This window comes from Myxine glutinosa, chromosome 6 (assembly GCF_964187855.1).
Source record: "Myxine glutinosa chromosome 6, kmMyxGlut1.1, whole genome shotgun sequence".
In the NCBI taxonomy this organism is placed as follows: domain Eukaryota; kingdom Metazoa; phylum Chordata; class Myxini; order Myxiniformes; family Myxinidae; genus Myxine; species Myxine glutinosa.
This window is the reverse complement of record NC_136266.1, coordinates 147,268,510-147,292,567: the sequence shown is the minus strand read 5'-3', so window position 1 is coordinate 147,292,567 and position 24,058 is coordinate 147,268,510. Positions and strand designations below refer to the sequence as shown.

At 44.3% G+C, this 24,058-nt stretch overlaps 1 protein-coding gene across 2 annotated transcripts in view; it reads left to right on the top strand.

The window, feature by feature from the left end:
• The window catches only part of LOC137428866 (uncharacterized), a 53,146-nt gene that overhangs the window by 5,725 nt on the left and 23,363 nt on the right, over positions 1 to 24,058 (top strand). For both annotated transcript variants that reach the window (XM_068118685.2, XM_078780693.1), the window contains exons 2-3: positions 2,248 to 2,999; positions 19,494 to 19,737. In XM_068118685.2, coding sequence (XP_067974786.2) covers positions 2,259 to 2,999; positions 19,494 to 19,737 — 985 coding nt within the window. In that variant the 5' untranslated portion in view covers positions 2,248 to 2,258. The remainder of the gene's footprint in view (positions 1 to 2,247; positions 3,000 to 19,493; positions 19,738 to 24,058) is intronic.

Below are 24,058 nucleotides of genomic sequence, written 5' to 3'. Positions count from 1 at the left end.
TACCTCCACCACTTCTCCTGATCTCCCTGTCATTGTCCCTACATTCCATGTCCCAAACCTCAGAAACCGATCTCCACTTCATGCTGTACCCTGCCCATATGTAGTTGTAATTGTCATGGTTCTCTTTTTGAGGCAATGTTTTTATGGCCGGATGCCCTTCCTAACGCCAAACCTCTTTGTCGCCTCTTACGACACGCAGGTATACGGTGTACCTATTCTAACCAGGGTACACACCGGGATTGTTGTTCATTTCAATAAAACAATATTCAAGTTTTAATATTGCACTCATAAGAGCCTCAAAAGTAAGTAATACATTATGAGTGGTAACAGCAACATTCTCCATTTTTGTCTTCCTTGACTTGTAGATTGCAAACTTGGCTTGATCAACTATAAAATTTGCTAAAACTACTTAAAGGAAGAGGAGCCTGTAAGACCAAGGATAAAATCATTGTGAATAAACAGAAAGTCAAAGTTTGCTAAAAATTTGTTGGAGGAGATCAAAGAGTGTTTTCAGGGTTCCACATTTGAAGTGTATAAATATATATTGTTGCGGAACCCAACGTCGGCCTCTGTTCCCCTTTAGAGGGGGGATTAATCCCCTCTTCTATAACTGACCGACGTGGTCCCTGACGCTGCCCAGCGACCTCCGGAAAGGCCGGTGGCACAGCCCCGTTCGTACCGCGGACAGATGTTAATTCCGAGCGGTTTTAGCAACCGCGGCACGAACTATTAACAGAAACTAGACCCGATCCTTGAACGTTGCCAAATCGTGCCACAGGTTTTAATGGGGAAAAGACAAAGACGACGGATGTGAAGAAGAGGAAGACGAAGGCAAAAGGTTGGAAATACGACTATTATTTATTACTACTATTTACACAATGAAAGAAACCAAGGAAGAAGGGAGGATAATAAAATAATGCAGAAAGAGGGACGGACCAGAAGGACACAGTGAAACTCTAGCTTACCTATTAACAGTCTTACTTAAACCCCAGGACAACACAGAAGACGGACGAACAATCAGACTTACACGGGGGATGATGGCAGGAACGAATGGCGGGAAGGGTCCGGGTGGTTGGGATGATCGCGGCTCGAGTTGGGCAGCCGCCGGCTCTCCTCAACCGTCTCTCGTACGGCGATTCCTTTGAAGCTGCAACTGCCGTCACCGCTCAAAGCTGCCGTGGTCCAAAACTGCGGTGGTTCCCAAGCTCCGTCGGTTCAAGCTGCTGTGGTGTGCCGCATCTGACGTGGGGGTCTTGCGTGACGGGTTCTCTCTCTCTCTCTCAAAGGCTTGCTGTCTCTCTGCCGTTTCTCTGACGCAACTCTCCTGACTCCTGCCGTTTCTCTGACGCAACTCTCAGGACTCCTGCCGTTTCTCTGACGCAACTCAGGACCCCCTGCCGTTTCTCTGACGCAACTCTCAGGACTCCTCCAAAGGCTTCCGCGCGCGCTTATATAACGCCTCGGGCGATCAAGCCGCCGGCCTCCAGGACACGCCCATCGGTGAGCTCGCCTCGGCCCTGATTGGTCGCGAGGGCTCACCGATCCTGCCCTTAGAGGAGGCGTTGGCAAGGCCACGCCTTGTTCCCGGCGTTGGGCCGACTCCTCCCACCTTCCGCTCCGAGATGACCTCGTGGCTAATGGAGTCTTGCAGCGAAAAACCACAACCCCACAGCAGCAGCAGAATGCAGCAAACCGCCCAATGCAGTTGGCAATTGACGAAAGGGGAATGTGAAGGGAATCTACCTTGTGTGAATTCGGTGCAATGGAGTGTTCATTAATGGAAGACACAGCCTTAATCTAATACACATAATAAGGAGATAACTACTGAACAAGGAGGAAATCTATGATTTGCTACGTGATTGTTTATGGAATAACTACGGGCACGACCTTTGACCTTTATACAACAAATGGAGGAAGGAGGGTGATGTTTCCATATACACAAAAACACAATTCTCAAATCCATAACAATACACACACACACACACACACACACACACACACACACACACACACACACACACACACACACACACACACACACACACACACGTAATTTACACACATATACACATAAATGTAATTTCTTGTATAAATGCACATTTAGGGATTAAGCTCAATGAAAAGACAATTGTAATGTTCAGGAACTGTTTGCTCCAGAAAAATGTTTTTCTCATCAGTAGTAATAACATAATTTTTTAAATGATCAGTATCGCCCGTAATGATTATTGTGCTGTCCCACACCCGTAGAACAAAGAACAATGAGCGATACTCACTCATTCGGTGCTCCTCGCTTCTTGTCACAACCCAAGGCTTACACCATCGCTCTTGGTAAGGATGCTACTTTGAGCTGCCGCATTGCTGGAAGCCCTGCACCCTCGGTCTCCTGGGAGAAGGATCAAGATCGGCTTCAGTCGGGTGGTCGCTTCCGTATCTCAGATGATGAGGACACTTTTCGGCTGACTATTTGCGAGCTACGTTCCAGCGATAGTGGCACGTACACCTGTCGAGCATGGAACTCTCTTGGGGAGGCATACGCAGCGGTCACTCTCTGTGTTTCTGGCTCTGATGACAAAGTAAGCAGTAAACCTCCACCGGGGCACAGCCGACATGGCTGGAAAACCGATGAGACGATTACGTCTGAGGCACACCACAGAGGCCGGGATGAGTGCCGATGGTTGGATTACTACAGTGGCAATACCTTTGGTCGAGATTTGTCGTCGAAGCGTCGTCGTTACACGTCCCGCCCACCTGTGCGCACATTCTCTCCATCACCAGAAAGAATCAGAGTTCACAAGTCGCAATCACCAATTTCATCTCCTGGCAGCCATTCCCCTATCAAGTTGTCTCCATCATCATCACCATGCCGAATATCTCCATCAGTATCCCCAAGCCGGAGGGCCGCACAAGCTCGCCCCGTCTCTCTCTCCCCGGCTCAGCTATCACGCTCTTCGGTGTGGGTGACCGATGCTCCAAGCACTACAAGTGACAAGACATTTTCGGTAAGGCTGCACATGTGATTTGAAACCTTCAGTGTCATGATTGGCCTTGCTCGTGCCTTGTTCACCTTTTCGATTTAGCTTCGAACATACTTTGATAAGAATTCTATAAATCATTGCGGTAAATCGGATTCAAACTTCGGGTCACATTATCAGCAGACATGTTCTCAGACGATGAGGCCAAGTTGTCTGCGTATTCCTCTAAAATCTAATCCCTTCAATTTATTTTTTCCAGTGCAGCTGTTCAGAATTCCTTTCTTCTGTGTTAACGCAGAGTGGAATGTAACATTTGTGTGGAACAAGGCATACCATTTGGTGTTACAACCTTCTCTTGATCCTTCACCTTCACCTCACAGTTCAATGAAAGGTCACAGTAAAAAAAATAATTTCAAGTATGTACAAGACTGTGCAGTTTTCTTGGACAATCAACTTTTCAACAACAGACACAAAGTTATGAAATATGTAACTAAACATCACATTTTCGTTATGCCTTCATATTCTTATCCAAGATGAGCGGAGCTGCCTAAGACAATAATTATATGTTGTTACATTTGTACGAACATTGAATTGACTAAATTATTACCTCAATTTACTTTTAAATCTTTCAGTGGTCTGTACAATAATAGGAAGTCATGAATATTTGCCGGATATGCCAAACTTATAAACAAATACCGTACCGTGTTTTTGAGGCATTTTATTGGTAAGCCTCATCGGTTTTATAAATTTTTTTGGATACAATTCAGGCTCATGTCGGAGCGAGAACACTTAGTGGATCAGGGGGAGAGAGAGAGGAGAGAGAGAGAGAGAGGAGAGAGGGAGGAGAGAGGGAGGAGAGAGGGAGGAGAGAGGGAGGAGAGAGAGAGGAGAGAGAGAGAGAGACAGACACAGACACAGACACAGACACAGACACAGACACAGACACACACGAAAACGAACGAACAGAGAGAGACACGAGAACGAACGAGAGAAAGAACGAACGAGAACACAAATAGCAGGATTGAAGGGCAAAATAGAGGGAGACTTGGCCAAATAATTGATGTGCGGAGGATGCATTTGGTGGAGAAGGAGGATACAGTAGAAAACTCTCAAGAAGGAAAAATTGGAAATAATTGGGATGCGTGTAGAGGGTGGTTAACAGGGGTATAAAAGATCATGGTTTCGGATGGGGGGGGGGTAGGAGGGCGACTTGAGATAGTGGTGAACAGCTGTCTTAAACAAATGGAAGGAAGAATTAGATTGAAGAGAATGTGGAAGTGGTATTTGGAAGAATGTGATATTTCCAATAAAAGTTATACTTTTGCAAAATTGACACATGAAAATGTTGGTGAAATATTGCTTTCAAGCTCCCAATACCAATGGGAAGTTATTAAATTTAAATGTCTTCCACATATGAAGGATGTTCAAAAAGTTAAAGATGTTCTCAACAGTCCAAACCACATCATTAGGACATACCTGCTATGGGGAGGATTCAGTGCAGAGCAACTAGATTGACCCTGGGCTTAGCTAGGCTAAGTTTGAGGAATGACCAAAGGAGACGGGATTTTATCCATTAGAAAGAATAGAAACGGAACCCGCCCTACGGGCAGGACTTCAATTGGGAGGCCCAAATGAAAAGGCAAAATATCAGAAATTGAAGGCTTTTTTTATTTTAAACGATTTATATAAACATCCGCTAAATCATATCACACGCAAATCAACAAAATCTAAACAGTATTTGTAGAATTTCAATAAAAGCCTCATCACTGTTCATTATCGGTAAACATTATTCCATCGTGTTTGGAAAAATTGGAAATTGGAAAAACAATAAAGCGTATTGTTATGTCGGTAGGTGTGACTACCGTGACATTGTGAGTTGACTAGAGTGAGTGAAAGGTTGATGATGGTGAAAATGATGATTGGAAAGCGCTTGGTGAACATAATCTCGGGATATGCACGGCAGGTTGGTCGGAGCGATGAAGAGAAGGACAGGTTCTGGTGTGCGATAGAAAAGCTGATGGAAAACGTGAAAGATGAGGAAGTTGTTGTGGTAGGAGGAGACCTAAATGGACATGTGGGAAGGAGTATGGACGGTTTTGAGGGAGTTCATGGGGGTTACAGATATGGTGTGAGAAATGGAGAAGGTGAAAGGATTTTGGAGTTTGCTGATGGAGCTGATTTGTTGATTTGTAATACTCAGTTCCAGAAAGAGGATAATAAGCTTGTTACATGCACGTCAGGTGGGTCGACGACACGCGTTGACTACCTGCTGGTGCGTAGGTGAGATAGGGGGCGGGGCACCTCTGGGACACAAAGGTGATCGCGGGGGAGGAGGCTGTTTCACAGCACCACTTGGTTGTCTGCGACATAAGGGTGAAAGATGCGAGGAGAGCTCGGCGGGTGAAGTACCAACTGAGAATGAAGGTGTGGAGGTTGAAAGAGGTGACAGTGAGGGAGGCATTAAAAGAGAGGCTGAGTATGGTGGAGGATGATGTGGTTGAGCTTGAAAGTGGTTGGATGTCAATGAAAGATAGTCTGTTGGGAGCCGTTGGTGAGGTATGTGGATGGACAAAAGGACCACCGAGGCACTCGGAAACATGGTGGTGGGATGATGAAGTTGGAAAGAAGATTGACGAGAAGAGGAAGAAGTTCAAGGACTGGCAGAAGGCGAAGGGTATGGGGGCAGAAAAGGCAGAGCATGAAAGTTATAAGGCAGCCGAGAAGGCTGCAAAGAAAGAGGTAGCAAAGGCACAGGAGGCATGTTAGAAAATGTTCGGAGAACGCTTGGATTCGGAAGAGGGTCAGAGAGCGGTATTCAGGATTGCAAAGCAGATAGCGAAAGAGGTGTGATGTGGTGGGGGTGAGTTGCTTGAAGGATGAAGTGGGACAAATTGTTGTGGACTCAGATGGAATTAAAGGAAGATGGAAGAGATATATGAAAATACTGTTGAATGCAGAGAATGAATGGGATGGCAACATAGAGAGTAACCCAGTTTTAGGACCGGCAGAGAAGATAACCGAGAAGGAAGTTGAGGAAGCAATAAAAGCAATGAAGAGTAGAAAAGCGGGAGGGCCGATGGGAGTTGTGGGAGATATGTTGAAGGCAGCAGGAAATTGGGGTGTGAAGAGAATGACAGAGATCTGCAATCTGGTGGTGAAAGAAGGCCGCATTCCAGTGGATTGGGAACTGAGTACCCTCGTCCCTCTATACAAGGGGAAAGGTGACCCTCTGGACTGTGGCTCGTATCGAGTGATAAAGTTATTGGAGCATGGAATGAAGGTATTGGAAAGGGTGTTGGAGAGGAGGATAAGGAAGAAAGTGAAGATTGACAAAATGCAGTTTGGATTTATGCCAGGAAGAGGAACGACAGACGCGCTTTTTATTGTGAGGCAGTTGCAGGAGAAGTATATGGAGAAGAGGAAGAGGTTGTTTCTTGGGTTTGTTGATCTGGAGAAAGCATTCGATAGGGTTCCACGTGAAGTAGTGACATGGGCATTGAGGAAGTTAGGAGTGGAGAAATGGTTGATCAGAGTAGTGATGGCAATGTACAAAAGAGTGCGCACAGCTGTAAGGACGAAAGACGGGAACAGTGCTGAGTTTGAGGTGAAGGTGGGAGTGCATCAGGGGTCAGTACTAAGTCCACTACTATTTGTAGCTGTGATGGAGGTGCTGGCTCAGAACGTAAAGGAGGGTTTACCGTTGGAGTTGTATGCAGATGATCTTGTGTTGATTGCAGAAAGCATGGATGGACTGAAGGAGAAGATGAACAAGTGGAAGGAGTGTATGGAGACAAAAGGTCTGAAGGTGAATATCGGAAAAACGAAGGTGATGGCAAGTGGTAAAGCATGTGGTGAGGTGGAAAAAACTCGGAAGTGGCCGTGTGCTGTGTGCAGGAAGGGTGTCGGAGTGAATTCCATTCAATGTACAATGTGCGCTGAGTGGGTTCATCAAAAATGTAGTGGTTTGAGAGGGTCATTAACCAGTGTGGCAGCTACATTCAAGTGTAAGGTGTGCACAGAGGGAGCTGCAGATGGAGGAAATGTTGAGTTGGATCTTGGAGATGGCGTGAAGCTGGAAGGTGTGAAAACATTTTGCTTCCTTGGAGACATGCTGAATGGAGAAGGTGGATCAGACTCGGCAACGGTTGCTCGAGTGAGATGTGCATGGAAGAAGTTTCGGGAACTGAGTGGCGTGCTGACGAGGAGGGGAGTGTCATTGAAGCTGAAGGGAAAGGTGTGCTGCATGTGTGAGAAGTGTTATGATTTATGGGAGTGAGACATGGGTAATGAACGTAGAGCAGCAATGAAGGCTGGAAAGGGTGGAAATGCGAATGGTTCGGTGGATGTGTGGAGTATCGTTGAGAGAGAGGAAGACAAATGATGAATTGCGAAAGATGATGGGAATAGAGCCTGTGATGGATGCTGTGAAGAGAAACAGGTTGAGATGGTTTGGTCATGTGTTGAGGAAGGATGAAAGTGACTGGTTGAAAAGAGTGATGGAAATGAATGTAGAAGGAAGTAGAGGACGGGGAAGACCGAGAAAGACTTGGCTAAAGATGGTGGAAGAAGAAATGCGGGCAAGGGGGTTAACAAGCGGAGATGCAGAAAATAGGGCAAAATGGAGAACATTGTCATGGGGACCGCAAGGCTAACCCCCGCTCTTGCAGGGAAAATGGCCTTAAAATGCCTGTTGTTGTTGTTATGTCGGTAGGGTAGCAATATGTAGAGCGAGATAGATCTGTGTAGGTAGGTATTCGTCTGTCGCGGTAAAGAATCTGACTTGTAATAAGTTTCATGTGTAGGCGTTTTGTAGGGTGAGATGTATACTTGTGAACCTACCAGGAGGTTCGAGTGATAAGTAGAGTAGGGATTAAAGAGTAGCGCCCTTGTGTGTCTCACCTGCTCAGCCAAACCTTTGTCCCTTTTGGCACCGCATCCACTTCGACACCATAGATAGGGCCCTATTGCAACACTAAATAACACCCTTCCCTGACAGGACTTTGGGAGACGGGCAGGCGAAGAAACCAGGCCGGGGCACCGCCGATGATGGCCGCCTGTTGCACCTCCGACGGGCCTAACCAGATCGACTGCCACGCGCTCTGACCACGGAACAGTGAACGAGTGTTGGGGTGGCGCGGTATTGGGGTGTTGGTGTTGGGGTGAGCGAGAACGAGTGTTGGGGTGTTGGGGTGAGCGAGCCAACGGGTTGGTGGAAGACACTGATTGGTTGGTAGCGCGCCAAGGCTGACGTCACCGGCCAGGAGATATTAGTGAGCGCCGAACGCTATTTTTGGCAGTTGGTTCGAGAGAGAGAGAGACAGAGACAGAGACAGAGACAGACGGACGAGAGGGAGAGCACGAGAGTTGGTCGAGTTGGTCTGGAAAGAGCACGAGAGTTGGAAAGAGAGAGGAGAGAGAGAGAGAGAGAGAGGGAGTTGAGTAGTTGAGTTGCTCTCTTGGGTTTTGGACGTCATTCACTCTTGCTCTGACAGTCTCTAGCGGTTCGTGCTCTTGTTTTGCTCAGCTCGCTATTCGGCACTCTTGTTCGTCTTGCGCAGCCCGAGTTGAGTCATAGCCCGAGTGGAGTTCGCTTGCTTTTGGACCTCGCTTGGAGCCGCTGGCCTGCGTTGGATGCGCGGTGCTTTTCCTGCTGTGGGACCTCATGGTGCTGGGAGCGGTGCTGGTGCTTGGAGCGGTGCTGGTGCTTGGAGCGGTGCTCGGTGTTTGGGAGCTTGGTGCACGGACCTCGTGAGCGGCAGGAGGCTTGGAGCGAGGGGCCTCGTGGTGTGCGGCGGAGCTTGGAGCCGCGTGGGGGACGATACCCTGAAAGACGACAAGACAGATAAGCTCGCATACCACAGACACACATAACGAACGCATTTCTTTTGTTAATCCATTCCTGTGTCTTGTATCCGAAATCTGTGTGTGGGGACGTCCCAATTAGGATATTTTATTAACGGCGCGTGCTTTTTCCTGTCCTTGCCTTTTTCCTTTAATAAACCCTTGTATTATCTTGCATCCCCTGTTAAACCTGTGCCCGGTTGAGTTAATTTCCCTGCAGGACCGGAGCTACGTCGGTGCGCCAAGGTAAGCGCTTTTGCCGCAGCCTCCATTTTCCTTCTTCCTCCCGCGTGACATATAGCCGAATCCGTGTTTGGTTATCGCCTCAATTAAAGCCGTTCCGGTCTTCCGCGGCTTCTGGTGTTAACCGGGAGTCGCGCGATAGTATTTTACTCCAAGGGGTCCCAGGATTACCCACCCAGAATTTCGTTGCAATCGGTTCAGCCGTTTTTGTGGTACCTGGGAACAGACGGACAGATGGACATTTGGTGAATTATAGTAAGATGATGATTACAAGGGGATATGATAGAGATGTTTGAGATAATGAAAGATATAATGGGAATATGTGTGGAAGAGGTTTTCAGCATAATATGATTGACTTCTGATTCCAAACTTATTGACTTCTGGTTCCGGTTCCTTGAGCTCGGTCGTGCCGATTCTTGACTCCTCGGTTTTCCTCAAAGATAATTACTCCCGGTTGTTTTGCTAAATTTTCTACTGTTTATTTTGCTGTGTCTATGTTTACTATGTGCTTTTAGTTTGGTGTTGTTTTAAAATTTGTGAAAATTTGTGAGTATTCGTCGGACTTTTCTTACTGGGTTTTTTGAGGCCGACCTATTTCCCAAATTAGTCGTTGTGTGTCCATGATCGTCCTAGCTCTTTACTACCTTCAGTCTTTTTATTTTCACCCCTTACTTCCTCCCTCAATTTCCTCCCAACTTTATACCCTATGTCTTGCATATAAAAATAAATAAATTCCTCCTCACCACACACCCTGCGTGTGTTGTCTCACCCCTCCCCACCTTCTCCATATTGTCGATTTCACTTTTCCATCCCCACTCTGTTCATGATGTATTCACCATACTCACTCACGATCTCTTTCAACCTTTCTCTTTTTACTCAAATCTGCTTTCACCGAACCTTCAAAAGAAAAAAAGGAGTCCCTCCACCCGTACTAACCCAGTGATTGTATACACCTCCATGTTCATTCAAGCTCTGCTCCACCAGGGTTGTTAATAATCTTTTGTTGTTATTTTTGTCCGACTTTTGAACCTGTCTGCAATCTTCATCCTCCCAGCCTCCTTGCTCTCATTTCAGTGAAAACCTGGACGGTCAAACCTGTCTCCCTTCTCCAAATCGGAGTGGCATCTGGTCAAATCTGTTTCTGGTGTTTGTTCCCCTTCCATCCCCTCCTTTACCTCAAATGGCTACACAGCTGACACTGCATGGGAAAAGGCGGAATACCTCAACTCTGTGTTTGCTTCAAAATCTTGTGTCCCAAACCCATCGCTCTCTGTACCCACCTTACCCAGTCGTACCCAGATTCTCCTGGACTCTGTATCCTTCCCTTCCGACAAGGTAGAAAAGGTTTCTGTCAAACCTCGACTCTGATTCTGCAACCAGACCAGACAGTATCATCCCACAGGTCCTAAAATCCTGCTCTGCCGCTCTATCTCACCCGCTCTCTGTTCTCTTCACCCTCTCTTTTGTTCAAAGTCATCTGCCATCTGCTTGGAAATCGGCAAACATTACCGCTTTACACAAAAAGGTGCAAAAACAGATCCTTGCAACTACAGACCAATCAGTCTGCTCCCAATTATCAGCAAAGTCATGGAATCCATCATTGCTTCGGATATCAAATCCTTCCTCTTTTCCAATGGCTTGATCTCTGATCATCAATTTGGATTCAGACCAGGTCATTCTACTCTGGACATGCTGCTTTTGCTGTCTCAACAATGGATGGATGTCCTCAATGCCAAACACGAAATCAGAGCCGTCTCCCTTGACGTATCCCGTGCCTTCGATACGGTCTGGCACCTCGCTCTGCTCAACAAACGCTCCGCTCATGGTATCTATGGAAATCTCCACTTATGTATAGTGGACTTCCTTTCCTGTCATAGTCAACATGTGGCTCTAAATAAAATTCTCTCATCTCCTTTTCCTGTCCAGACTGGAGTTCCTCAAGGCAGTGTTCTGGTCCCTGTGCTTTTTCTGGTCTTCATTAATGATCTCTCTGACTCTCTGGAAAATCCTCTATCTTTTTGCTGATGACTCCACTCTCTACTGCTCCATATCTCAACTATCACATCGGCAGGCAGCAGCCTCTTCATTCTCTGCAGACCTGGACAAAATCAGACTGGTCAAACAAGTGGAACATGTCATTCAAGCCTGACAAATCTCACACTCTCACAGTCAGTCAGTCAGTCAGGCAGTCAGTTGTTAGAAAGTTAATGGAGCCATCACCAATTCTATCATGCTTTGTATGTATGTATGTATGTATGTATGTATGTATGTGTGTATATATATATATATATATATATATATATATATATATATATATATATATATACATATACTGGAGGGGATTCCTGGGGAGGGGTGGGAGGAGAGGGAGGAGCGGGAGGGGGGGGGGGGGGCGGTACCCAGCACTGCCGTGATTTTTCTTGTGTCCATGAGCTGAACCTGGGTACCCCGAGCATTTTTGCAAAATCTGGTGGAGATTGACCCACTGACCCAGCTGTTTATTTATTTCTATGATTTCCAGAGTGGACTGGTCAAGTTTCCAATGAACATGGAGGTGTATACAATCACTGGGTTCGTATGGGAGGAGGGACTCCTTTTTTTCTTTTGAAGGTTCAGTGAAAGCAGATTTGAGTAAAAAGAGAAAGGTTGAAAAGTGGATTAACGGGGTTGGAAAAGATCAAGATTTTCGATGCGGGAAGATAACAGATAGTGGTGAACAGCTGTTTTAAAGACCCGGATGGAGGAGTGGGATTGAAGAGAGTGAGGGAGTTTGTTCCAGAGGCGGGAGAAAAGGGGAATGAAAGAGTGAAGGTGAGCAGCGAGTCTTGATTTTGGCAATTTCACCAGAAGAGGGTTGCTGGCAGATCTTGTGCGACCTGTAGGAGTACTTGGGGCACAGAACACAGACAGAGCTGGGGGAGCGAGGCCGGAGAGGAGTCGGTAGAAGACAGAAAGACCACCTACCTGCCTGCAGTGATTGAGTGAAAGGCCCTCAGAGATAGCTTCATCGTGGGAGATTCCAATGATTCAAATTGATTGGTTGATTCAAGTGATTCAAATTGATTGGTTGATTCCAATGATTCCAATGATTCAAATTGATTGATTGATTCAAATGATTCAAATTGATCGATTGATTCAAATAATTCAAATGATTCAAATTGAATGATTGGTTGGTCTTGTGCATTATTCTGTCTGTTTGTTTGTCTATATAATCTGTCAGTCGCCTACAGGTCACAATTTTAAATCGATCTTCACGAAACTTCAAATGGTAGAGTTGGTCATAAGCAAGAAGCCGATTGTTTTTTGGGGTCAAAAGGTCAATAGGTCAACATAGGCCAAAGGTCACCATCTTAGTCAAATTTCTAAAGTCCTCAATTTTCATCCGATTGACTTGAAATTTGAAAAGGATTTGCATATTTGGTCACTGAATTCAACCACCATTTATTTTAAAGGTCAACATAGGCCAAAAGGTCAACATAGGCCAAGTTTCTAAAATCCTCAATTTTCATCCGATTAACTTGAAATTTTAAGAGGATTTGCATACCAGGTCACTGAATTCAACCACCATTTATTTTTGAGGTCAACATAGGCCAAAAGGTCAACATAGGCCAAGTTTCTAAAATCCTAAATTTCTCATCCAATTAACTTTAATTCTTTTTTAATTTTTACAATTTAAAAAAATAAAATTGTACATTTTTTTATACAAAATTTTTATATAAATAAATTTTACAATTTATTTTAACAATTAATTTCTTTCTGGAGAAAGCATTCGATGGGGTTCCACGCGAAGTATTGACATGGGCATTGAGGAAGTTAGGAGTGGAGGAATGGTTGATCAGAGTAGTGATGGCAATGTACAAAAGACTACTATTTGATTACAGCACAGCTGATTACACATTACAGCACAGATTACACATTACTGTGTGTAATGATTACTGACATAATGTGTCTGTGTGTATTACATAATGTATGTATTACATAATACATATTACATAATGTATTACATAATGTGTATGTGTGTGACATAATGTGACATAAGAGAATGACATAATGTGTGATTACACACACAGATACAGATTACACAGATTACAAGATTACAGCACAGCTGTAAGGACGAAGGACGGGAACAGTGGTGAGTTTGAGGTGAAGGTGGGAGTGCATCGGGGTCGGCACTAGTCCACTACTATTTGTAGCTGTGATGGAGGTGCTGGCTCAGAACGTAAAGGAGGGTTTACCTTGGGAGTTGTTGTATGCAGATGATCTGGTGTTGATTGCGGAAAGTATGGATGGACTGAAGGAAAAGATGAACAAGTGGAAGGAATGTATGGAGACAAAAGGTCTGAAGGTGAATATCGGAAAGACGAAGGTGATGGCAAGTGGTAAAGCATGTGGTGAGGTGGAAAGAACTGGGAAGTGGCCGTGTGCTGTGTGCAGGAAGGGTGTCGGAGTGAACTCCATTCAATGTACAATGTGCGCTGAGTGGGTTCATCAAAAATGTAGTGGTCTGAGAGGGTCATTAACCAGTGTGGCAGCTACATTCAAATGTAAGGTGTGCACAGAGGGAGCTGCAGATGGAGGAAATGTTGAGTTGGATCTTGGAGACGGCATGAAGCTGGAAGGTGTGAAAACATTTTGCTACCTCGGAGACATGCTGAATGGAGAAGGTGGATCAGATTCGGCAACGGTTGCAAGAGTGAGATGTGCATGGAAGAAGTTTCGGGAACTGAGTGGCGTGCTGATGAGGAGGGGAGTGTCGTTGAAGCTGAAGGGAAAGGTGTATGCTGCATGTGTGAGAAGTGTTATGATTTATGGGAGCGAGACATGGGTAATGAACGTAGAGCAGCAACGAAGGCTGGAAAGGGTGGAAATGTGAATGGTTCGGTGGATGTGCGGAGCATCGTTGAGAGCGAGGAAGACAAATGATGAATTGCGAAAGATGATGGGAATAGAGCCTGTGATTGATGCTGTGAAGAGGAACAGGTTGAGATGGTTTGGTCATGTGTTGAGGAAGGATGAAAGTGACTGATTGAGAAGAGTGATGGAAATGAATGTAGAAGGAAGTAGAGGACGGGGAAGACCGAGAAAGACTTGGCTAAAGATGGTGGAAGAAGAAATGCGGGCAAGGGGGTTAACAAGGAGAGATGCAGAAAATAGGGCAAAATGGAGAAGATTGTCATGGGGACCGCAAGGCTAACCCCCGCTCTAGCAGGGTAAATGGCCTTAAAATTCATGTTGTTGTTGTGTTGTCTCATCCAATTAACTTGACATTTTAAGAGGATTTGCATATCTGGTCACTGAATTCAACCACAAACTATTTTTGAAGTCAACATAGGCGAACAACTTATTTTTGGGATTTCCCAAGTATCCTGCTTTGCACGACATGTTTCTTTTTTCGTGATTTTCAAGACATCCTCTTCACAAACAAGTATTAATTGCATCATTGAATACACAGGATGTAAGTTTGTAAGATGGGAATTAAACTTGGAAAACTTTACTACTGTATAATTAACAAGTGATATGTTTTTGTTACTTATACCTCGAAGCCCGTAAGGCAATGCCGTCTAGAACAGCGTTTGTCTGTCCATATATCCCCTCAAACGTACACCAATCAGAGCTGAGGATCTGGTCACATGACAGGAGGACAGCCTTTAGTAACCGTTACAGTTGCATGTTTCACTAAGAGGAAATATAATAACCTTCTGTGGAATGTTTTGGGGTCCCAGCGGTAGGGTGCATCAAACGCCCTTAGGTTCTTGGATTTTAATGTCTATTCTCTCAAATGTTACACTTGTTGGTAGAAGTATGTATGCAAACAATAAATGAAATCAGAGGTGGTCCTGGGTGGCCACCGGCCACTTTTATATATTTAGGGCCATTTTCGGGGCCGCACTATGTAAAAATGTTTGATTTTGTTATTTTACACCCAAACCTAGTCATGTTTGGTATCAAATTGAAGGTCTTGATGAGAGGAATACAAATATAACAATTTTATGCAAAAAACGATGGTTTGATAATTAGTTTGTATTTTTACATGAATGAAATCGGAGGTCTAATCGTGGGTCCCATACTAGTAGTCTAATAATATCCTTTATTTTCTTTCAGATGGCAGATAAGAAGACCAGATTAGCAAGTGCCATTTTTGGTCTTGGCAATGCTTTTACAGAAGCAGATGGTACATTGACAGGAGTCCGCCTCCCAACTTGCCGGCAGGTTCTTCGATGCGTGATGTGGTACATCCAGAAAGAAATATGTGAAGGCAAACAAACTCAGCCACTGAAATGGAAATCTGCCAGCATCGTCCTTATCCAGCTGAAAAAATTCTACACTAAAGCAAATATTCCTATGCTTTCAGACCATCAATGCTGCAAACTAATACTTGACCTTCTTAATGACAATAACAAATTGCGTCAAATACCTGTTTCTCGCCGAGAATCTCCAAGCACTTTGGCTAAGTTGCAAACCATGAATGAACGTCTTGATAAGACCTTTGGTGTATGGACAAAAGATGCAATGACAAACATTAAGAATGAGGAAGATAGAGTATTTTTAGAGTCAATGAAATCTGACAGAGTAGCCTCATTTGGTGGTGTTGACAAGAAGAAAGTTGATAAAGATCATAGAAAAGAAAAACGCCTCTTAGCGGAAGCTTCAAGACGAGAACGTCATGAATCATCCAGTGTACAAGAGATGACAATTAGTTCTGTATGCTCTGATGATAGTGACTCTGCAGATAGCTTGGAAGAAACTGAAGAAGAGGCGATTCCAGAGTTTCAAAGGAAGCGTAGTCACCACAGATCAACATATGCAGGTACATCTGCCTTTATTCCTCATGATATTCTGAAAAGACATTCAGTTGTGTCTGTTGCTACTCGACTAAACATAACTCCTGTTCAACAGGTTGCGCTCACCAAAGCTGTAATTCAAGAGGCAGGAGGTGATCCACGTCGTGTGGCCAAGTCGTACTCAACTGCTGATAAGGCTAGACGATCAATAACAAGTGCTATCGCCAAAGATATTCAAGAAAATTGGATCGCCCCAACAGCTGCAACACTTCACTGGGATGGCAAGCAGATACCAACGCTCACAAACAAGAATGTCAAGGAAGAAAGATTGCCAGTGTTGGTTGGGAATGCCACTGATGTAAAGCTACTGGGGGTGGCTAGATATCCTCCTGGAAGTGATAGGTCATCAGGTGACATCATTGCCGAGCACACTTACACGTATCTACATTCATGGAAGTGCAAACAATCAGTTGTCAACTTATGTTTTGACACAACAGCATCAAACACTGGACACGTTACAGCTGCCTGTGTTACCATTCAATCAAAACTGGACCGTGCTCTTCTGTGGTGTGCATGTCGCCATCATGTTGGAGAGGTAATCCTGGATCATGTGTTTGACGTTCTCAAAATTGAGGCATCAAAGTCTCCAGAAGTATCTTTGTTCCAAAAATTCCAGAAGAATTGGGAACGCATATCGCATGCAAAGAATGAAAGTTTAACCAAAATTGACATTTCCATGTACAATGACTATGCACAACAGCTGCTTTTATCCTGCAAAAACAAGGTTTTAAGCACAATCCGCACAAGCGCTTCATACTGTAGGGAAGACTACAAGGAAATGGCACAACTCTGCCAGGTAGTCCTCGATGATGATGTCACAAAACAAGGAACACTCCACAGACCAGGGGCCATGCATAAAGCAAGGTGGATGTCAAAGATTCTTTATTCCATCAAAATATGCCTACTTGAAGAGCAAATTTCTCTACTACCTCGAGGAACTGTAACAACACAACATCAACAGAAAAAACTGAAGGAGTTTGTTGTTTTTGTTGTTTATATTTATTGTGATTGGTGGCTCATATGTCAGTCTGCTTCAAATGCCCCATGGTTTGATTTGTGCTTTTACAAGACTCTGCTCAACTATAAAGCTGTCAACTCAACCATTTCAGTCAGCGCTGTGAAAGCCTTTGATAGACATTTGTGGTATTTAACCCCAGAACTGGTTGTTTTGGCACTGTTCAGCAATGCAATTCCTCAAAAGGATCGTCGTGCCCTTGCAGATGTGTTACTGGCCATACAACCAGATGAAATGCCAAGCACTCCAAAACACCGCTACGGTTCTGGATATGGCAAACCGTCATTTCCAAAAATTACAGAAGCGACAACCCTGGCTGATCTTGTGAACGAGGACTCGTGGTTTACAGTAAACCTTCTTCACCTAGATATGACCTTCCTAACAGAGGATGTTGACACTTGGCAGAACAATGAGCACTTCAAGGCAGCCAAGTCCATTGTGGATGGGCTTAATGTTGTGAATGACCCTGCGGAGAGAGCAGTAAAGCTCGCAACTGATTTTGTCTCAACTGCAAGAAGAGAAGACCACTTCCAAAATCTTCTTCAAGTGGTTGAATGTGACCGCAAAGCGAGGCCAAATTTGCGGAAACGAGCAAAGTTGGAGTAGTGACATTGGCGTTGTGCTTAATACATTTTCAAACTTTTAATCAATGAAAGTACAATACTACAACACTGTACTACAACTTTGTAATATGAAGAACGATTTTGGTTAATTTTACATTGACATGTAAGGTTGTTTTAACTGTTTGATATGAGGCATTTAGTAAAAGTAGGACTTTACTTTTGTATATAGGTATAATGGTTAATTTTACATTATCTTGTAGTTAATTTTACATTATCTTGTAAAGTAGTTTAGCTGTGGCCCTAAATGGCCCTAAATATATAAAAGTGGCCGGTGGCCACCCAGGACCACCTCTGATTTCATCTATTTTTTGCATACATACTTCTACCAACAAGTGTAACATTTGAGGGAATAGACATTAAAATACAACAACTTTTTGAAAATCATGGGGCGTTTGATGCACCCTACCCAGCGGGTATCGTAAGGTAGGTAGGAGATTTCAGAAATTCCTCAATACAATTCTAATTTTGAAATGCGATCGACACGGACCTTGCTTCGGAATCTGGAAGTGAACAGATGATGGCACTTCACTGGTTTGATAATCCCGATACAATCATGATTTAACAATATATTTTGATATATTAATACTATCGTACTAATTTGTGATAGGAATGATGAATGATGCTGTTTGAGATGTGAGACTGTTTAAAAGTTTAAAAGACTTTTAAAAATGTGAGATGAATGATGCTGTTTGGAATGAAAATATTGAGAACGTGCTGTCAATGCCTGACGTTTGACTGAAGGTGGCACAAGAATGTGGAATTTATTGGTTCATCGTTTGCCATTCGCCATTTTTTTACCAAAGTCATTCACGAGCTGGCTGTCCATGTTTGAAGTCAACAAGACCGAAAGTCTAACAGCGGCGTATTCAGGCTTGTTTGATACTTTAGTTGAAGAGGATCGTATGACCTGGGTGGGGATACCAGCAAATAATGTAAGTATTAAATTATTTTGAAGTACTCTGAGTCTCTAAGCTGTCTGTCACCATGGAAGTGAAGAGATTGCATTGAGACACTGGTTTATTCTTGATATGTTTTGAGTCAACAATGAACCAACCATACACCTCTTCAATCCACTAGCTTTGTAGGAACAACAAAGGGATTGCAGTGTTATGATTATATTTACTATATCATTATTATTAACTTTATTATTATGATTACAAAACGATACTACGGTATTAAGAAACCTCAGCAAATTTTTCTGAAGCGACCTGCAGTTGAGGCATGAAGGCAAGAAGTCTAAGGCCTATATGTACTGTGTCGTTGGAAGACCATGCTTTCGATATTTGATGGTCATTTTAACAATCTGTTTGTGTTTCACATGAATGAAAAACGTAAAGGTATAGCATGCAGATTGTGATACATGACAGGTTCAATGAAATGTCCGGCCTGAACGGCATAGGAATCAAAATGGCGGTGTGTTGGGTCAGCCGTCGTACCGCCGTAATGACATCACATCACCCTCGTCATGTGACCAGATTTTCAGCTCTGATTGGTGTACGTTTGAGGGGACATACGAACATAAGGACAGACAAACACTGTTCTAGATGGCTTTGCCCTCTGGGCTACACCGTAAAAAACTTTTTAATACGAACATTGTTTGCTAACTGGTATCCCCTCCCAGGTCATACTATCCTCTTAACTAAAAGTTTCAAACAACCCTGGCCACGCCATTATTAGACTATCAGTCTTGTTATTATCTGAGAGTAGGCCTTGTATTATGCTGGGACCCTAGGTTTGAATCCTATATAGACTACATTGATTTGTCCATCCTGAAACTTGTACAAATATCCTTGTATAAGTCCCAGGTTGTGGCCATCTAGCTTCTTTCATGTAATGGAATTACAGTATACCTTGAATTTCAGGTATTCCTAAAACATTGCGGTCACACCTCATTGTTGTGTGGTTGCAGCTGTCCGGTACCGGTGTGTTCATAAATGATTACTTCCACTCTACGCAGGTACGTGAGGGAAAACATGCACGTTTCAGCTGTTACGTGACTGGAAAGCCACGGCCGGAAGTTATTTGGAAAAAGAATGGACTGGAAGTGCATGAAGGTCGGCGATACTGGATGTACGAGGATACTGATGGTAACTCCATCTTGAAGGTGTTGCACTGCAAACTTCAAGACAGCGGCCTGTACACCTGTACTGCCAGAAATTTTGCTGGTCAGACATTTCGTCCGGTGCAACTTTTCGTTAATGGTAAGTGTAATTTAAATATTTTTTGACCAATCGTTTTTTACTTCGACAAGGAAATTGTCCAATGTTTGCTTTTTGAATGTTTCCCCTCTTTTCTTGTGAACTTCCTATCTTTGTCACATGATTTCATCCTACGTAATGGTTTCTCTAATACATCCACATCTATGCAAATCACGTATTGATCTTATCAGGAATTATAAGGATGATGCACCAATCTAACTACTTTTATTTTATAGCAATTAGAAATTTCACTCTGTATTAATGGCCATGCATCCTCCACCTGTAAAAAAGCCATTTTGTGTCTGTGTGTCTGTATGTGTGTGAAACGCCATCATGCGCAAACTACTGGGCAAATTGCCACCAAACTTGACACATAGCTCCTGTTGAGCACAGGCTACTTGCTTTTTATTATGACCATGGCTAACAACGATATCGGCAATTTTAATTCAAAATTATATTAAGGCAGTTTTGGGTGTGGCCTCAACGTCACCCATTCCCACCCCCTTCCAATGGCAAACCCAGTTCCCCACCTTCTCCACCTTGCACCTCTGATCCCAAAACCGAGAGACTGATGAGAAGCACACTGTCCTGTTGAGATCTTTCCCCTCTGAGGTGAGCTTCTTGCCCTGCTTCATTCCCTTCCGAGTTAAACCTTTTCTTCTCTCCCCACCCCCCTTCCTTAATGCACCATTTCCAATTTCTCTGGCCAGACCTTTTCATTCATTCAACGTAGCCTCCCGTCTCTGCAGACAATGGCTGCGATGCACCACCAATGTGCACTCGTAAAAGACTTGCCCTAGCCGGCCCACAAAAGCAGGGTTGCCATATTTGAACTTTCAAAAAAGAGGACACAAAGGATTGTTCACATATTGTTCGTGTGTGCTCGTGAGGGACTTACCCTGTCTGGTTCATGCAGAGACTTGGGACTTCCCTCCAGACAATCTAATGGGAAAGTGGGATTAATGGTTGTGGACGGTTTGAGAAAGGGAGGAGTCTCATTTGGCATTGTCCACACTGGGGGTGGGAGGGGACTTTGTTTGAACATTTTCTGCAGTCAGGTCAGTGCCCCATAACCCCCACCCAACTTGGCCATGCCTTGGAGGTGGCATGATGTCCTTTTTGGATGGTTTTGTGAACGCCCATCGGGGGTATGCTGGGTATCCCAGTGGATGCATTACTCCAGATGGCACCCTCTCCCTTGGATGGGGTGGTGGTCATGGGGCACCGTTTCTTCCACGGTTAGAAAGTGTGGGACTTGTGTGAAAATTGCATTGCTTGGCTGAGATGGGTATTTTGAAGGGGTTTGCTATAAAGAAAATTCATGTGTTATTCGTAATTGACTTCATGATGTTGTCTTTTTCCGAATATTCAAATGTACTTTGACAACAAGTGTATTGATTTGAGTCCCCTGTGTCCATATCCTGGTGGAGTGATGCAGTACATTATCTCCAGGGTGTTTGTGTTTGGGTGGAATGGCTCTGTGGCTGGAGTTTGAACCCTGCTTGCCTCCCCCTCAGGATTGTGGAGTTCAATGTTTGTTGGTCTGGTCCAGCTGCACATCCCTCCCTGGTGTGGTGCGTGATTTGGGAATGTCAAGATCTCTGACCTTAATTTCACAGATGATGCAGTCATCTTTGCGCAGACCCTGCACTTTCTTTTACAGGGGCCCTCAGAGCACTGAATGAGGAGTCTGAGCCGTTGAAATTACGGGTCTCCAGGGTCAAGACTAAGATCCAGGCTTTCAATGACACCTTGGATGCTATTATCTTGTCTATACCTGTCTGTGACAACGACGTTAAGGTGACACAGAGATTCACTTCCCTTGGCAGTGATATTCATGTCTCCACATGTTGTGTGAGCTGGAAGTCGACAGACATATTGGTTGGGCCTGTGGAGTCAAGGATTCACTGGACCATGTGGTGTGGCGCTGTCAGTACCTATGCAGGATGATGAAAGTCCCAGTCTTCAAGTCCTTTTTGCGTCTTAAAATCTTGCTCTAGGGATGTGAGATTTGGGCTCTGACAAGCTATCTGATACAGTGACTTAACTCCTTTGGTACCAGATCTCTTCAGAGATTCATTGACTATTGCTGGTTGGACCTTGTTTAATGAGCATTCGCTGAGAGAGCCATAGATGACATGTGTTACCTGTATGGTCAGTTCACACAGCTACAGCTGATGCTCACAGTCAGATGCATCAAATGTATGGCTTATTTTTCTGATGCTGATCCTGCTCACCAGATTCTCTCAGTGAGGGAGCCACATGGGTGGAGGAGGCCAACAACATTCCTTGTGGTTACAGTTGGTTGATCGGTATCTCAAGAGGATGGGGATGGGCCGGGCATTGAGCTGCCTGGAGCATGGCCACATGGAGACACAGCTGGAGTACCAGCGGAAAGTGGATGTGGCAACGTGCTGCTCTAGCACATGCTCCCATCTGACCTGACCTGGCTGGTCTGCCAAGTCGCATTGGCCATTGAAGTATGATGCAACCCACCTCTTCATTTCCCTTACCTCTGTTTTATAAATTATTCAGGGCATTATTTTTGGATCACTGTATGTGTTGAACAAAAACTTTATGGAAAGTTATTTCATCGGGACTACAAGCAGGGAGGGACTTGGTAGGGACTATAAGAAGCCGTCACACTTTAGGACTGGTCTCCTATATCTGCCACCTTTGATATTACTTCAGCCTGGCAATTTTTCCACAGAAACCTGCTCTCTTGTATGCATAGATTAATCGTCTTCAGTTATCTTACCCATCCTCTCACTCTTGGTACTCTGAATCCTGTGGTGAGGCAGTTGCTTTAAAACAACTTGCATTCTCCTCCTGGAAGGCAAATCCAACCAAAGGCAACCTCGGATCATTCCACAAAGCCCGCAACAAGTGTGTGTCTACTCTCAGGAGAGCCAGAAAACGACATCTGTCCAATCTCAATAATGAGCTTTCAAACTTTTCTCTCTCCTCTAAAAACTGGTGGCGCCTTCTCACGTCGGTCTCTACCCACCCTTCCTAGTCATACCCAACTGCTCCTGAATTCTGTCTTTTGTACCTGAGAAGGTGGAAAAGTTTCTGGCAAACCTCGACTCTGACTCTGCAACTGAAATAGACGGCATTAGCTCACATGTCCTAAAAAACTCTGATCTGCTGCTCTTGTACTTCCTCTCTCTCTGCCCTTTTCACTCTGTCACTTATGCTAGGTCATCTTCCATCTGCTTGGAAATCAGCCGACATCACAGCATTACATAAAAGGTGCAAAAACAGATCCCCTTAACCACAAACCAATTACCTTATTACCTAACATCAGCAAGGTCATGGAATACATCATCGCAGTTGACATGAAATCATTCCTTTTCTCCAACAACCTCATCTCAGATCATTAATTCAGATTCAGACCTGGTCATTCTCCCTTAGACATGATGCTTTTACTCTCCCAACAATGGATGGAGGCCTTCAATGTCAGTCTTGAGATCCGGGCCATCTCTCTGGAAATATCTCGAGCTTTCAATACAGTCTGGCATCCCGCCTTGCTCTCCAAACTGTCAACCAAGGAATCCAAGGCCAACTCCCCTCTTGGATTAATGACTTCCTCCACTCTCGTAGCTGATGTGTGGCTCTCAACAGATAAGAACCCTTTCTTATCTTCTCCCTGTCAAGGCTGGAATACCCCAATGCAGTGTTCTCGGGCCCCATCCTATTCCTAATCTTCATCAATGATCTCAATGATATTCTGAAAAAACATCTTTATCTCTTTGCTGATGACTCCACTGTCTGATGTGACATCCCTCATACCTCATCCGACTGAGACAGGCAGCAGCCTCTTCCCTCTCCCCAGACCTTGATGAAATCACAAACTGGTGAAACACTTGGAGCCCGTCTTTCAAACCTGATACATCCCACACACTCATTCTTTCTCTCTGAAAGGACCATTGTGCAAACCCTCACTTCTAATTTTTCAACAACCATCTCAGAGGCTTAGTCATTCAAACTCGTGCCTCATTCTCAGCCATGATCTCTCTTGGGAAAGCCACATTTTAAAGTTGGCCTCCAACTCCAAAGCCCAACACCGACTGGGCATCCCTCCATCATGGAAAGTCCTTCCTTGGCCCACTTCTTCATTCCCCTTAGCTCTGTTTTGTAAATTATTCAGGGAATTGTTTTTAGACCACTGAATGTGCTAAACAAAAACTTTGGAAATGTTTGTTTCATAATAACTTCTCAATATAGTGGTATTTGTGGTACTTTCAGAAAGGATGAAAGTTACGAAAAAAAATCCGAGTTTAATTATGGCGTCAGCAATGGTGGCTGCAACTTGCAACACATA